This window comes from Barbus barbus (assembly GCF_936440315.1).
Source record: "Barbus barbus genome assembly, chromosome: 23".
NCBI lineage: Eukaryota > Metazoa > Chordata > Actinopteri > Cypriniformes > Cyprinidae > Barbus > Barbus barbus.
Window position 1 is genome coordinate 22,731,080 of NC_136751.1, and position 15,554 is coordinate 22,746,633.

Sequence of the window (15,554 nt, forward strand, 5' to 3'; positions counted from 1 at the left end):
TGAAAATAAACGTTAAATGAAATAAATTTTTGAAAATGTCACTTTAAAACAGTTGAATTTCACTTATTTTTTCCTTAAATTCAAATAGGGATTCTACATCATGTTCAAATTCAAATTAGAATTTAAAAGGCATTCTTAATTTAATTCTGAATGGAACACAACCATGTTGCTGACAATCATGTGGTAGGAAAAAATAGACTAGTAAAAGGTCATTTAACTTATTTGTTACGTTGCATTTCCTTTAAACGTAAAACACAACACAATGAAACGTTTAATTTAAAATATAGGTTAAACACATAGTAAAAATCAATACAGAAAATTGCTTAAGCACATTGGGCCCTATTTTTATTGACATTTCTTAGAGTATACTTTACATGGCACAAGTCATGTAGTTATCAAGTATTACTTTGCTGTCTATCCTCAGAAGTTAATTGATCCATGTCCATTATCAGATCTCAGTCAGAGAAAAACCAAGAACTCAACTCAGGTGCACAGATACACCCTTCATTTTCACCATACTTCACACACAGCCAGAGTATAGTGAAGTCATTTCACACACCAGAGGGGCAAGAACCAGAAACGTCACTTCCTCTCCTATGTGTCCACATTGGTACGTGGTTAAAAACAGCTAGGACGCCACGTACACATTATGCAAAGATAGGTCTTTATAAGAAAAGTCTTGCCAGATTGCAGATCCATTGTAATTTTAGCGCGTGTCGGAGAAAACTGTCGGAGCTTGTCGGAGCTTTCTGAATCGGAGCAGCATATTTTTCCTTTGAAGCAAACAAGGGGTGGAGACAGAAGTTTCCAACTTCATCTGCAGAAGTTTAGAGAAGCCAACTCGTAAGTATATACACGACAGCTGGCAAAGTTTTCCTTCTGCATGTTTTTTACTAGTTATATCATGGGATGCATAAGAGCTTTATTGACCCTGTAGACAATGGCTGGATTGTCTCTAATGCATCTCTTACCTAACTTCATGTAACTCGTTTAATGAGCTGTCGCCCTATTTTTGTGTAATTATTTTCAAAGGAAGATCTGCTTCTGGCTCTTTAGTTTTCTAAGTCGAAGTTTCCTTCGCTTGATTAACATGTAGTCTATTCTTCGTAAAGGTGACTATATCATTTCCGGTCAAGTCTTTATTGTTCTTTCTCACCTAACGTGTAAATGAAATGGAGTTAATTTAAACCCAGATTATTATTATTTATTCAAGCGCCACGTCGTATTTAGAAACGGCTAAGGTTTATTGATTCATGAACGAATCATTCGTTTGAGTCGTTTTAAATGAATCGTTCACAAAACCGGATTAAACGATTCACGAGTTAACAAAATCGTTAAATTTCGAAGGTAAAGGTGTGTTGTAGTTTTACACACAGTTTATTTAATAAATGACTTTATAAATGTGACCACGCTACTGAAATCCTTTAAAAGTGAATCGATTCTTTCTTTTGAACCGGTTCTTTTACATGCGAAAGAATCGATTCAATGACATGAATCTGACCTCCCTTTAGGACAGACTTGATATTAATAATGCACTGGTTTGTTACATCATAAAGTTGACTCAAGACCCTGATTTATTCTTTAATTTCCACTCATTCAGTAATTGCTTACGTGTAACTGTACACGTATTAATATACTGCTCAATGAGCTCTATTTTATCTTTATTGTCCTTGGTAATGTCCCTTTAGGTATGACTTCAGGACAATAAATGATTAAATTGGAATATTGCATCACAGTGTTTCATATTGCATCTGCTGTATGTTAATATTTAATTATGATTTCTTAATATCCCTCATATCCCACATGTTTATAAGGTTTAGCCTACTACTACTAAAAAAAAAAAAGATTTAGCATTTCAGTATAATACCATCTCGTACAAATTATTGCTTCAAACGAATTTTGAACTTTGGTATGGAGGATCTGATATGCAATCATTTTATTTGTCCTTAAATAGTCCAGTCTAGCGGTTGGCTATGTTGACAGGGTGTTGCAGGTTGCTTTTTGTTGACAGAGTAAACTGGTCCGCCTTGTTCTGTGTCAGTGCTTGTTGGGTCGAAGCCCATTTTTAGTGGCAACATTTCACCTTGTTTTCTGTGTCTGGTCTTGATTCTTGGAAGACAAATTAATTTTATTTATTTTTTCTGTGGAAAATGAAGGAGGGTATTCTAACTGCCACATCTTGTTTGTATTTTTTATGTAGAGTAAAAATGAGTGAAACAAACCAGCAACGGGATGAGTTGCCTGCATACTTGAAGGATGAGCCTCCAGCAGGTACTGCAAGTTATGCATTGTGAAAGTGACTTAGATTTATTCCTTTTTGCAGCAATCAGGTTTTTTATCTTGGCACGGTCATGTCAAATAAATCATTTTATACAGCTGTGCTTAGTACATCTTCATGCAGGAGAATGATAATGCTTTGTGCCACATAGTGGTGCTCTTGCACAATTCAAGACTGACACTAGGCCATTTCCCTACTTTTTTTCCAGTCTTAATTATCAAAATTATTAGATTTTGTTATAAAATTGTAAATCTGGTTATATTAGTAGGTTTTAGTACATCTGGCTATAAAATTGTTCTCTAAAAAGTGTTTAGACATTAAAGATATATGCCTGTTTTGGCTGTAGATTACGAAATTTCAAAATAACATTTATTTTAAAGCAAGATGCCATAAGTACACTTTTCAAACCAAACGTTTCACTAAATGCAGTAACTTTGAATTTTAATTAATAAAGTGATTGAAAAACTGGTAAATGATGATAAATATCCACAACGGTTATATGCACAAATAAATAAAATGAATAGTGCAAGTCATTCATATTGTTCATAGAATTCTAATTGCTCTAATCATTGAAAATTATATAGTAATGAATTTAAATTATTAATTTTATTAATTACTAATTAATGTGGCTAGTATATTTAATTGTATGAAGGCCTTTGCCTAATAATTTGTTTTTATTTTATAAATTGAAAGTGAACACTTAGGTATGAAATTAATCTAAGCTAATAATTACTTTTAATAAAATAATATGAATAATTATTCACCTAATACATTTTTATTTTAATTTATTGAAAGCAAAATGTTTAATTGAAGTGAGAAATTAAATGAAATAATAATTACTATTAAAATATGACTAGCACATATTAATTGTATAGAGTTCTTCACTTCATTTTTATTTTATTTTATATAGCTACTCCATTATCTTATCTGGTGATATTTTCAATATTAACATTTCATTTTATATCCTGTAGATGCCAACAAAGACCATCCCCAACCCCAGCCTGGCATGTTCTCCAGGGTGGCCGGTGGTCTGTTCAGTGTCACAAAGGGAGCCGTTGGGGCCACAGTGGGTGGAGTCGCCTGGGTTGGAGGGAAAAGCCTTCATCTCACGAAAACGGCTGTTACCTCAGTTGCAGCTGTTCCAGCGATGGGAGTGGGGCTCGTGAAGGGCAGCGTGTCCGCCGTGGCTGGTGGCATGACCGCCGTCGGCTCTGCCGTCGCCAGTAAAGTTCCCATTGGCGGAGGCAAGAAGAAGGACAAGTCTGATTGAATCACGTGGCTCAAAGGTACTTTTGTCAGAGGCATCTGCATCGTGTCTTCTTCGACTCCAGAGGGAGTTGATTGTGGAGTTCACGCTTGTGTTACGAGCATATTTGGACCATATCCGTGTACCTGACCGGACCAACAAGATGACATTCGCAAGCCGGGTGGCCTTCATCTGCTCCACGCAAGAACTTTTGTTTTTGTGTTCTATAGGAATATGACATTAAGTGTGTGTTGTATTCAGAGTCAAACTGTTTATGTATGAAGTATTAAATATCTGACCAGAGGTAGATACGTGGACCTCTAAATGTTCCGTTTATGCTTTACTGAGCACACACTTGTGTCTGACTGTACATGCAAAGAATCACATGTTTTAAGCACACCTTACAGTTGAATTGCTTCAAGCCGGTTGTAAGGATGAAGATCAATCAAGTGTTCCTCTAGGTGCTGTGGGGGAAAATCTCAGACCATGGGGTGCTGATGGTGGTGCTCCATCCATCTGATTGATTGTTTGTGAGATTACTTACTTTGTGCCTCTGGGGTCCATGCTGAACTCCAGCGATCACTCTCTGTGTCCCTCTGAAAAACAGAGAAACCACAAACCTACACACACAAAAAATTACAATTGTGAGCCATAAATCTGAATGCTGATAGTACTGCTTTTTTCCCCCCTTTTTTTGGGGGGGGGGGGGGGGGGGGGGGGGTTCTATTTTGATGACTATAGCTGTATTCCAATACCTAGAGACATTTTCTTTTTCATTTCTGTGTTTAATTCCATCTGTCCTTTCACTTCTTTGTTCTGTTTGCTCTTTTAACTCTTTAATGTGAATTTTGTTTTTTTTTTATGTTTTGTTTTATGGGCCAACAAAGAATCGCATGAGATGGCAAAGTATAATACAGTATTTTCTTCTGTCAAGTATTTGTTTTGCCTTTCCCAAAGATTACGATTGGAAAAAGAGTTGTGTATTTGAGGATTTTCTTCTTTTTGTTAATGCTGATATGCAGTATACTTTATGGTATTCGGTGTACTCTTCATTTTAGATAGATAGATAGTTATCAAATGTATTATTAATGTGTTGTTTGATTTGAGACAATCTATATTTCAGTGTAATAATGTGAATTCAAAGGACTTAAAGAAACATCACAATTTCTTCAGTGTTAAATCTTGTGGAAGGTAGTTGATTGGGAATAAATTTCACAAAAGACAACGACACAGCAACAATATTGTTGAAATCACTTTCCAACAGCTGTATTTATTGTTAACTAAAACAAATAAAAGTCATTTCCTTTCTGAAATATAAATATCAGATGAAAAACAAGTGTTGCCTTGGCAAATAATTGATAAAAAGTAAAAAAAAAAATACTGCCTTGGAGACAAGATTAAGTTAAAGTACTAAAATTAATAAAGTAAAATAAAAATAAATTGAAGCTATATATATTAAAGTGAAAATATAAAAAAATAAATCTAATTTTAAATGTGAATAAATACTATCATGGTAAATGCAAAAAAGTACAAATTAGTTTTTATTTCTTGGCTGTTGAAGTGGAAGAACATAATCCAACAGTGAGTTGAAGTGCAAGTCCATCAAGTTCTTCATACCAGACTCAATAAACTATTGTTTTATGGACCTGGCTTTGTGCACAGGGCAATGGAAATGCTGGACCACAAAAGGCCCAATTTAATTAAAACATTTGTCTAACCAAATAAGTAATGGGTGTAGCTTATATAGCCAAAGCATTAATAAAAAATATGGGGTCTTTTGCTTTTGGCCATGCAGTTTGAACAGCAGACAGATCCATAGCCTTCCCTTTAAAGGGTTTAGTCTATTGCTAAAGAGTAAACGTTAACCATCAGTTAAAAGAATCAAATAAAACAATTTGGAAAACCATATGTCCCTTTTGTGCAGGAAAAGTGATTTTTCCTTATATGGGTGTCTGTACCTTACAGGGAGAGACGGTGGTAAAGCCTGTCAACAGTGAACAAACACTTGCAATCAAGTTCCAGTCCCAAGGTCATGCTGGATGTCAGCGTCTAATGCTTAGGGAATGAGGCGACAGGGGTCTTCCCCACTCTGTCACCTCCTGGAACAAATTCATTCCTCACACTCCTGCAGCTTCTCTTTCAGTAAACACTTTAAATCAAAAGTAGACAGTGAAACTCACACTGGAGGGGCCGTAATCATTGAATTTAGCCTTTTGATACTGGGATGGTAGAGTTATGAATACCTTGTCAAGGACATATAGTCTATATTTTTACTGAACAGATATGCATGTCAGTATTGATGAAAGATTTTAGTGCCAGGGAAATGAAGGTTATAGGGAAATCCAATGCATCCAGACCTTGTGGCTATTTGTCGTCGTCGTGACGTATTGTCAAGTATGGTGGCCCATACTCGAAATTGGTGCTCTGCGTTTAACCCATCCAAGTGCACACACACAGCAGTGAGTAGTGAACAAATGCACACACACACACACACACACACACACACACACACCGTGAACACACACCCGGAGCAGTGGGCAGCCATGCTGCAGCGCCCGGGGAGCAGTTGGGGGTTCGGTGCCTTGCTCAAGGGCACCTCAGTCGTGGTATTGAGGGTGGAGAGAGCGCTGTACATTCCCTCCCCCCACCTACAATTCCTGCCGGCCGGGGGCTCGAACTCGCAACCTTTCGATTACGAGTCCGACTCTCTAACCATTAGGCCACGACTTCCCCCATAGTCTTAAAAAATATAGGGCCACGTCCAAGAAAGAGCCGCGAGCTTGAGCCACCAACAGTGAATCAATGGTGACAGTGTGCAGAGGGAAAGAAGGAAACATTCACATCGGGATTTTTCTTTTCTCTTTCTCCACATCCACTTACAAACTCCACGATTCAGGCAGCCTTTCAGCAAATCAATAATGAGCCTGTATGCAACTCGCCGTGAGCTGAGGGGGCTTTACACTTCAAAGACCAAATATAAGTGGTTGAGTTGTTACAGGAGGTGGTGTAAGTGCTTTCCTGGACTTTAAATAAATAAATAAAACACCCCTGACTGTTTTCATAAACGACTCTATATGCTTTGGCTAAAAAATGCACAATTCAGAATGCTGTTCGTTTTTTGTTACTTGTAAAACCTTTCCAAGTATGATTAAAAACTGATGCGAGATGAGAATAAATACTGCATTTTCTTGTAAAGGTCCCATTAGACAAATACATAATCTAATCTTTCTTTGGAGGAGTGACAGTTGCTACTTATGCCTGAATTTGTGACACCATCTGCATAAGTGAGACGGTGTGAAAAAAATGTGCATAAATTAGGAGAGAAATCCTTTTTTTTCCCCCTTACAGTGTTTAGTATTATAAACATTTTATTTTTTTATAGCCTATTAAATAAAAAAAAAAAAATATTAACTAGTAAAAATTCAGTATTTATTATTTAGCATTTATACAGTTTTTATTAATAGTTTGCCAGTTTTTATTTTTTTACTTGAATTTAAGTTTTAGTAATTTTGTAGGGTTTTGTCATTCGTTTTCTTTCTATTTAGTTTGAATTAATTCTTTATTTCAGTTTTAGTTTGAGTACTTTTAGTACAGTAAGTTTATTTATTTTATTTCAGTTAGCTGCTAAGGCAACATTTTGAATTTTCATTTAGCTTTTTTATCTATTATTTCAGTTTTATTTCAATTACCAACAACTTTTTTCAACAGTTTTAGTTTTAAATACGAATAAAACTTCCTTCCTCAGAGATGAACAGATAAGCTTGATTATCAGATGACAAACAAAATCAGAATGAAACACTTCATAAAAACCTTTGCATTATTCATTGTCACCGTTTCACTTTGTTCTTTAGCTTTAATACCCATGTCTTAATGAATAAAAGCTTTCTTTCTTCCCTTTGTCACACTTTGACAGATGGATTGGAACATTAAATCCTTTAGGCTTGGGAAGGTATTTAATCAAATTCTTTTTTAAGATAAAAACTTTTAATACAAAAACCTGCACTGAGAGATATAAGTAAAACAACAATAAATATATAAATAAAACCACAACCAAAAACATACTATAAGTGACAAATCAAATACAGAGATTTCAACAATGATAATAATTTGATCATTTATATGTGCGTTTCCTCTTTTGAAAGGGACTGCTAAAGGATTTATCACATTGTCAGCCATATTTAGCATCAAATACAAGACATACAGTAATCTCTGTCGACATACACATCCACCCATTCCACTGAGATGCATCTTAGTCTTCAGGCTCAGCGCAAGGACTTCTGAAAGATCAATTACAGTGGGTGAGCAAAACACTACACAGGAAATTGAGGAAAGCATAATTTATTTACATGTCTGCTCTTTGATTAAAGTAGCCTAAAACAACAGGCAGCAGGGAATTTTTATTTTTTTATATATATATCATCTCTGTTTTCAACCAACAGCGCAAGGAACAATCAAAGAGTTTGCTTGGCTTTGATCTAGAAAATACATATCATGTTTTCTTATCGGAGCATGGCTGTCGTAGAGTGATATGTTTAATTGCCCCAAAGAAAGGGGATTATCATTTTTACGCTGGTGCCTTGTTTGTTCTTAACTTCTAATAATTTAGAATCATATTTAATGAGATGGCGGTGTAACTGTTTAGGGCTTTATGCAAATAAACCAATTACAAAGACCAATGTTAATGTGAGAAACTGTAGAAGAAGGTCATTTTTCCTCATGCAATCAGTACATTTGTCTTTAAAGAAACATCCTCTGCCAACAATACAGGAAGTGTGAGAAATACGATTATTCCTGCCTTAATGAAGCTGTTAATGTGAATTTGACAGACCTCAGCAACGATCACGTGGGATGCTGCAAATTTACATACCCTCAGGCCATTGAAGATGGAGAGGAGTTTGCTTCTTCATTGGATTGGGAGACATTTTCCATGACTTGCTCACCAATGGATCCTCTGCAGTGAATGGGTGCTGTCAGAATGAGAGTCCAAACAGATGATAAAAACAACACAATCACCCACACAACTCCAGTCCATAAAATAACATTTAGTGTAGTAACAAATCTGTGAGTTTTTAATAACTTCAATCACCATGACAACACCGTATATCACATCACTCATCTGAAACCAAAGCTACTTTTATTTCTCTCATGTCACTCCACACAGACTTGCTCTCTCTTGGTTCATACTGTAAAAATGTACCACAATGCACTATTTAGTTTCTTCTTAGATATATACACAGTACATATAAAATTAACTGACTGTATATTATCACTTACATACTGAATATACGTAGATACTGACATTAGCAGATAAAATTATTAAAGCCTTATGATCACTATTACCTAAACCTTTCTTGAAACAGATGCAATATAGTTTATAATTTTTCTGCTCTACAAAAAGCTGAGCTTTAATGCATTCTGTTTTTCTGCTTTCTGCAAATGTCCATGCGCACTGCATTCATTATCAAAGCACTTAGAGGCTAAATCGAGAAAGCATGGTAAACAATTCACTGAACAGTAATGGAGCCTATTAACATACTGCAACATGGAACAGACAAGGAAACAGTTGTGAGGAAGTACAACATTTTTAGTGATGTGACATTAAACATGCATGCATGCTCTTGTGAATGGGTTGTATATATATATATATATATATATATATTAAATAAAAAAATATATATATATCTTAAAAACGTTTAGTTTGAATGCGATTAATCGTGATTAATCATTTGACAGCACTAAATATATACATACATATATAAATATATACATATATATATATATGTGTGTGTGTATGTATGTATAACCAGTTCTTTCTGGTCCTTGAATCTGATTGGCTGAGAGCCTTTTCCAGCAATGTGATATTCTCGTGTTAACAGAACTCCAACCGTTTCACTGTTTGTATCACTCCGCTTGCAGTATATTTCTCACAGCAGGTGTCATGGCGGATGCCAAATCCACTATCATTTTATAAATAATACTGTTTTTGTGTCATGGAATGTAGTTTTGAGAGTTTTTTTATGCGAGAATGTAGTTGTTTAGACTTCAAATATGCGGTTTGTTAATAAAGGTCACATCTATTTGAAAGTTTGCCTCGATGTTTTCGGTGATGTGAGCTCTAGGGCATCAGCGGCTGTTCATTCCAAACTCCAGACTCCAATTCCAAACATAGACTACTTTATTCCAAAACTCCAAAGGACCTGATGATTTACTTTGTCTGAATACATGATAAGTGCCAGCTCCACAGCAATGGATTCTTTTTACTGCATCCAGTACACATGAACTTTTATCATTTCCAAGGACTGATCTGAAATAAATATAAACGGCCTCTGTGAATGCCCTTTAAATCTTTTCAGAGTTAGTAAGATTCCCTATTTTGCCATCAACAGTAATACAACAAGAGGATGCAAGTGAAACCCAAAGGTATAGTAATGTACAGACTTATTTGACTAATTTTATTTATGGATATGAGATTTTCGACATCTGCATAGTAACTGAGTTATGGGGATTCAGCAGCCAATTTTCTGTATTGCAAGGTGCCTCCCCGTTATTTTCTCTTTTTGTTGTTCTTGTAATCAATTTTTAGCTAATCCAATTTGGCTTCTCTGGTTCAGTTCACATACTTTAATCTGTTTCTAAGTGTTTCTTCAATTACGGGCACTTTTATGTCCCATGAGTTGATCTTTATTTAAACTAACACATTTTAGCTCTTTACTTTTTGTTATATGAAGGTCACATTAAAACAGACTTTCAATTTTAAAATCTTAAAATATAAACATATACATTTTTAAAAAATGTAAAAAACTATGATTAACAAAATAATAAAAACTCATTTGGAAAAATGATTCACATCATGTTTTACATAAATTATGACAGTTGCCATTTCCAAATCAAAGTCTTAATAACTGGACAATCATTTTGCCAGATTTATAATCTACATGTCATAATGTGGTCACCTTGTTCCCCAGGCTTCTCTTGCTCAACTTGTCCTCTTTCTCTCATTAAATACTATATGTCTTTAGTTGAGTGAGGCAAGGTCAGGCCAGATGTCCTGAGGTTTGTACATCTGATCAGTCCCTTACATCAGCTCTGTGACTCAAAGTTCAAGCTGTACCTAAGGCTGTAGAGAGCCATGTGCTAATTATCTGAAGAACAGGATTAACCTGGTCACAAGGGTACTTCACTGATGTATTTTTGGTAAATTGTGGTTTTGCTATGCTGTACATACCATTAACAAGTCATTTAACATATGCCATGTTTTAGACCTACTCCATCTAAATGCTCTTATGAGCTTCCACCAGCTCCCATGTGGCTTTTAGCAGTCTTGTGATGTTTTTTCTTTTTTCTTTTTTTTGTCATTTTACATTAACTCATAAGAGATGACAGGTGCTTTGAAAAGCATAACATCCTTGAGAACTGCTGGACTTGCTCGTGAAGCCCTATTTTCCTGCAGAGCTCTGAAAAGGAAATTCTCTTAGCGCTAATGGATTTACTTATGCAGTACACAAAAGTCTGGGGCGTAATATGATTTTGTTGGGGGTCATCAATAAGAAGGAAAAGAAAATTGCTGCCAGATCTTTTCGAAAACATCTCTGCATATACTAGTAAATGCTAAAAGCTTTGAGGTCTTGAATGCAAGGAGTTTATAAAAAATATCCACATGTAGTTCCTGCATTAATTTGATAATGAATGTCTGCATCTACAGGTCTCACTTCATCCAAAACAGCACAAACATCAATGATGCTGTCATATATATAATCTATTATGCATGGCACAATCATGTAATGTAATCAATATATTGAAAGTGAATGAAGACTGGATCTGTCAAGCTCCAAAAGAGAAAGACCATAAATGACAAATAACATCAGAAGCAGTACATTCCAGCTTTTCTGAAGCTTGAAACAGGCATTTTAGTCTATAATCTTCCCCTCAAATGGGTTCTTAAAGGAAGTTCACCCAGAAATTAATATTTTCTAAAGATATATTCAATCCTAGGCCATCAAAGAGATACATTAGATGAGTTTATTATTATTATTATTATTATAAATTTAGCATTACATGCTCACTAATGGATCCTCTGCAGTTAATGGGTGCCGTCAGAATGAGAGTCCCAACAGCTGATAAAAACATCACAATAATTCATAAGTAATCCACATGACTCCAGTCAATCAGTTAACATTTTGTGAAGTAAAAAGCTGTTTTTTTTTTGTTTATTTGCAATTAACAAATCCATCATTAAGGTTTTTTAAATTGAAACCATTGGTTGTGACCAAAATAAGAGTCCATATAATACATAACAATGCTTCCTTCAGTGAATAATCCATTTCCTGTTGTCAAAATCAAAATCCACTAGCATATTTGTTTTGGACTGTTTTCAAACGGTACTTAGTGCATGTTTCTCTCCTGATTCAGACGAGACGATTTTAAGCAATATTATAGACAGAGAGTTAAATCATTTGAGTGTTTATTTATTACAAACATGGAGCTTTTAACTTCACAAGACATTACCTGATGGACTGGAGGCGTGTGGATTATTTTATCAGCAGTTTGAACTCTCATTCTGACGGCACCCATTCACTGCAGAGGATCTATTGGTGAGCAAGTGATGTAATGCTGAAATTCTCCAAACTGCATGGATGTATCATGTTTATTCAAGGACAGCATGTCAGGAAATCTTTTCAGCTCTTCTGTTTGATATACAGTGGCTTTTGGAAGGGTGATTTACTTTAAATAAATGTCGATGTCAAAGCTTTTGCTATTTCATGTCTCCTTACCCCATCAGTCTGGAAGTGGAAAACAGGATAAGTCAGAAAGTGTTGTGAGCGGCGGGTGACCGGGCAGCTCTACTTTCTTAATTGGGAGGAACAGCAGGGCTCTCCTAAAGCAGAAGTCAGGAGAGGACAAGAGAAAAACAGTTAGACTGACACATGAATGACAGAATCGTGAGTGCAAAGAGCCATTCATTAAGCCTACCTAAGGCTTGATGAGACAGAAGTGGCTGCGCAGATGTGCTGGTTTGCCAACTGTTCACTGTCCCTAGTATAATCTTTAATCATTAAAAAGATAGACACTTTCTTTGTTTTTAACCAGACAATGATAAATAAAATCTAATAGTTAACAGTAGGGGGAGCAGGGGTAATTGCAGTCTCCTGTCGTGACTCATTTCAAATGACCAACCACAGTTCTTTCTTTTTGGAGGTTTCCAGGCAGTGTTTTTCTGAAAAAGAATTATGGCTTGACATGACTTCAATTTGCATAATGGCAGTCTCCGTGTTTTTTTGCATTTATTTGATAAAAAATATAGTAAAACAGTAATATTGTGAAATAAAATAAATTTACTATATGAATATATTTTGAAATGTAATTTATTTCTGCAATGACATTACTCCAGTCTCCGGTATCACATTATTAAGTATTATCATGTTGAAAATCTTTTGAACACTGAAGTCTTTTGTAAACTTTTTATTTTTAATCTCTTCACTGTGACTTTACTTTGCTGTCAATCATAATTTGCGGTGCATGGTGTACATATACATAAATTCACATAACAGAACTTTTTAATTTACTGTTACATTTATCACATACCATCACAGAATAATACAAAAAGGTTGTAAATAATACAGAAGGGTGTAACTACCTATACAAATCTATGCAACCATAGATATGCAAACACTCATAAAAATAAAGGTGCTTAAAAGGTTCTTCACAGCGATCCCATAGAAGAACCATATTTGGTTCCACAAAGAACCATTCAGTCAAAGGATCTTTAACGAACCATCTCTTTCTTACCCTTTTATAATCTGAAGAACCCACAAAGAACCTTGTGTGAAACAGAAAGGTTCTTCAGATGTTAAAGGTTCTTTATGGAACCTTTTAGACAAAAAAGATTTTGCTTTCTCTTGACTATCAAAAACACGTTCTGGCAAGTTAGGATGGATGCTTGGATCTTTAGGTCATTGGTTTAAATGCCTGACTCACATTCATCATGTAGCTGTGTACAGATGTGGTGAATCAAATGGGGCAAAAGCAAGTTTGTCAGTCGCTTATCACGCTAGACACACTTCCCTGGAGAATCATAAGACACTGTAGCCACTGAACGATGGTCTTTGATCTTTCATTCAATAAAGATTACCTCTTTGTTTTAATAATCAATGAATTGATTAATAAAACAACAAATATCGGAAAAATACATTCACATAAACATTTACATAACAGTATGACCTTTTCAAAAACCTTGATAAAAGCACAGAATTTCACATCCGTTCATATTGACTAAGACCATTGATTCAGATTATTGATTACACTGCAAAAATTGCTTTTCTTACTTAGATTATTTGTCTTGTTTTCAGCCAAAATATCTAAAAATTCTTAAATCAAAGGAGGATTTTCTAGACAAGTAAAGAATTTCTAGATGGCTGGAAACAAGACAAATAATCTAAGTAAGAAAAACATTTTTTGCAGCGTAGGATCGTTCTTTACCTCAAATATGCTGTGGAAGCACAACGAATCAGACATATAAATAATATATTTCAACAATCATACTTCCGATTGAATTCATTTTCTGCCTGTGCATGATTTTATTTAGTATTACTAGAACAATTTATTCGTTGTTCCTTGTATTGAACAATTCAAATTTCCATTGATTTTAAACAATGAAACAATATAATACGCAGCAGCACTGAATGCAGTGCTCAAGGGCGTACAGATCTAGCTTGAATATGCATTGAGGTATCAGGGCCATGTCTCCCAGTGGAAGAACATTGCTTTAGCATTTTTGTGACAAAAAGCATGTTCTGCAGTACTAATGTGTTCTTCACATTCAACTTCTGTATATTTAATGGCCACTATGCTTTCATACGCAAATCATCAGTCTCTTTTTGGGTAGAAGTGACTAGATAATGATAGATAGTTGTCATACCCACAAGGGAACAGAGCAACAACAGAAGACTATGACACATGTCCCAGTCTCACAAAAAGGTTAAAAGGGGTACAAAATAGGGCTTTTAAGAGTGATAAAACTGAATCATGTCATCAAGTTGATTACATAAAAGCTTGGGAGGAAAGTCTTAGAGAGTTGTGTTTTGTTTCGGATACCATATCTTTCCATAGATTTTTGCCTAAATCACATTGTCAGAATGGGGCAGGAGCATTTAATCTTTCCCATTACAGATAACTGGCACAGTTTTTAAGACCCCTTTTATATACACTTGGATTCAGTCATGTATGTCCTCAGATAAGCCAATAAACTTCCCTTGAGCCATTTAGTTCCATTAGTCACTTGCTAGTGAGCTACTGGACAAAGATGCTCTCTATAAAAGCAGATAGCATGTCCATCTCATGGCACTATCAGGTAATATGGAAGGATAATAGATGTGTTTGTATTTGTTTTCAGTTGAAGATTAAAGTACGAATGCTAGGCTCAGATTTAAGAGAGTATTGGATTGATATTTCTTTAATTATCCAAAAAAGTAACATCTCTATAACAATATAACAATTAAAAAGAATGGAGTGATATTTAATACACATTTAAATTCTGACAAATACAATCACAAATGTTTTTATTTTTTTTTACTGGTTAGTGAATAGATATATATCAAATATTGGATATTTATTATTTATTTATTATGCCTATTATTTATTTATTATGCATGCTCATTTCCTCTATTTTTACGTTTAGATTGCCTTTCTAAAATTAATATTTATTAATGCATAAATTTATTATTTATTAGAATCTAGAAATCTTAAAATTAACATCCATTTTATTATATTGAACACTATAATGTTGTGAAGCTAATTCATTGTAATGATGTTAATTATTTTGAAGTAATTAAAATACCTGACTTCAATGCAAGTGCACGCATTAGGACATTAATCAAAACTTTCTTAAATAATAATTTTTATAAAGAACAATAGGGTAAAGTGCAAAATGCATAGATTCTGATAAATATACACACACTATATATCCAAAGCTTTATAAAAAATAGTTTATTATGCATGCTCATTTGCACTATTTTTTTCATTTAGATTACATTT

At 34.7% G+C, this 15,554-nt stretch overlaps 1 protein-coding gene across 1 annotated transcript; it reads left to right on the plus strand.

The window, feature by feature from the left end:
- The first annotated feature begins 553 nt into the window (after positions 1 to 553).
- LOC306842833 (transmembrane protein 263) lies at positions 554 to 4,884 on the plus strand. Its single transcript, XM_079373927.1, has 3 exons — positions 554 to 843; positions 2,201 to 2,271; positions 3,250 to 4,884. The coding sequence occupies exons 2-3, from the start codon at positions 2,208 to 2,210 to the stop codon at positions 3,546 to 3,548; spliced, it is 363 nt and encodes a 120-aa protein (XP_079230053.1). The 5' UTR covers positions 554 to 843; positions 2,201 to 2,207; the 3' UTR covers positions 3,549 to 4,884.
- The last annotated feature ends 10,670 nt before the right edge of the window (positions 4,885 to 15,554 follow it).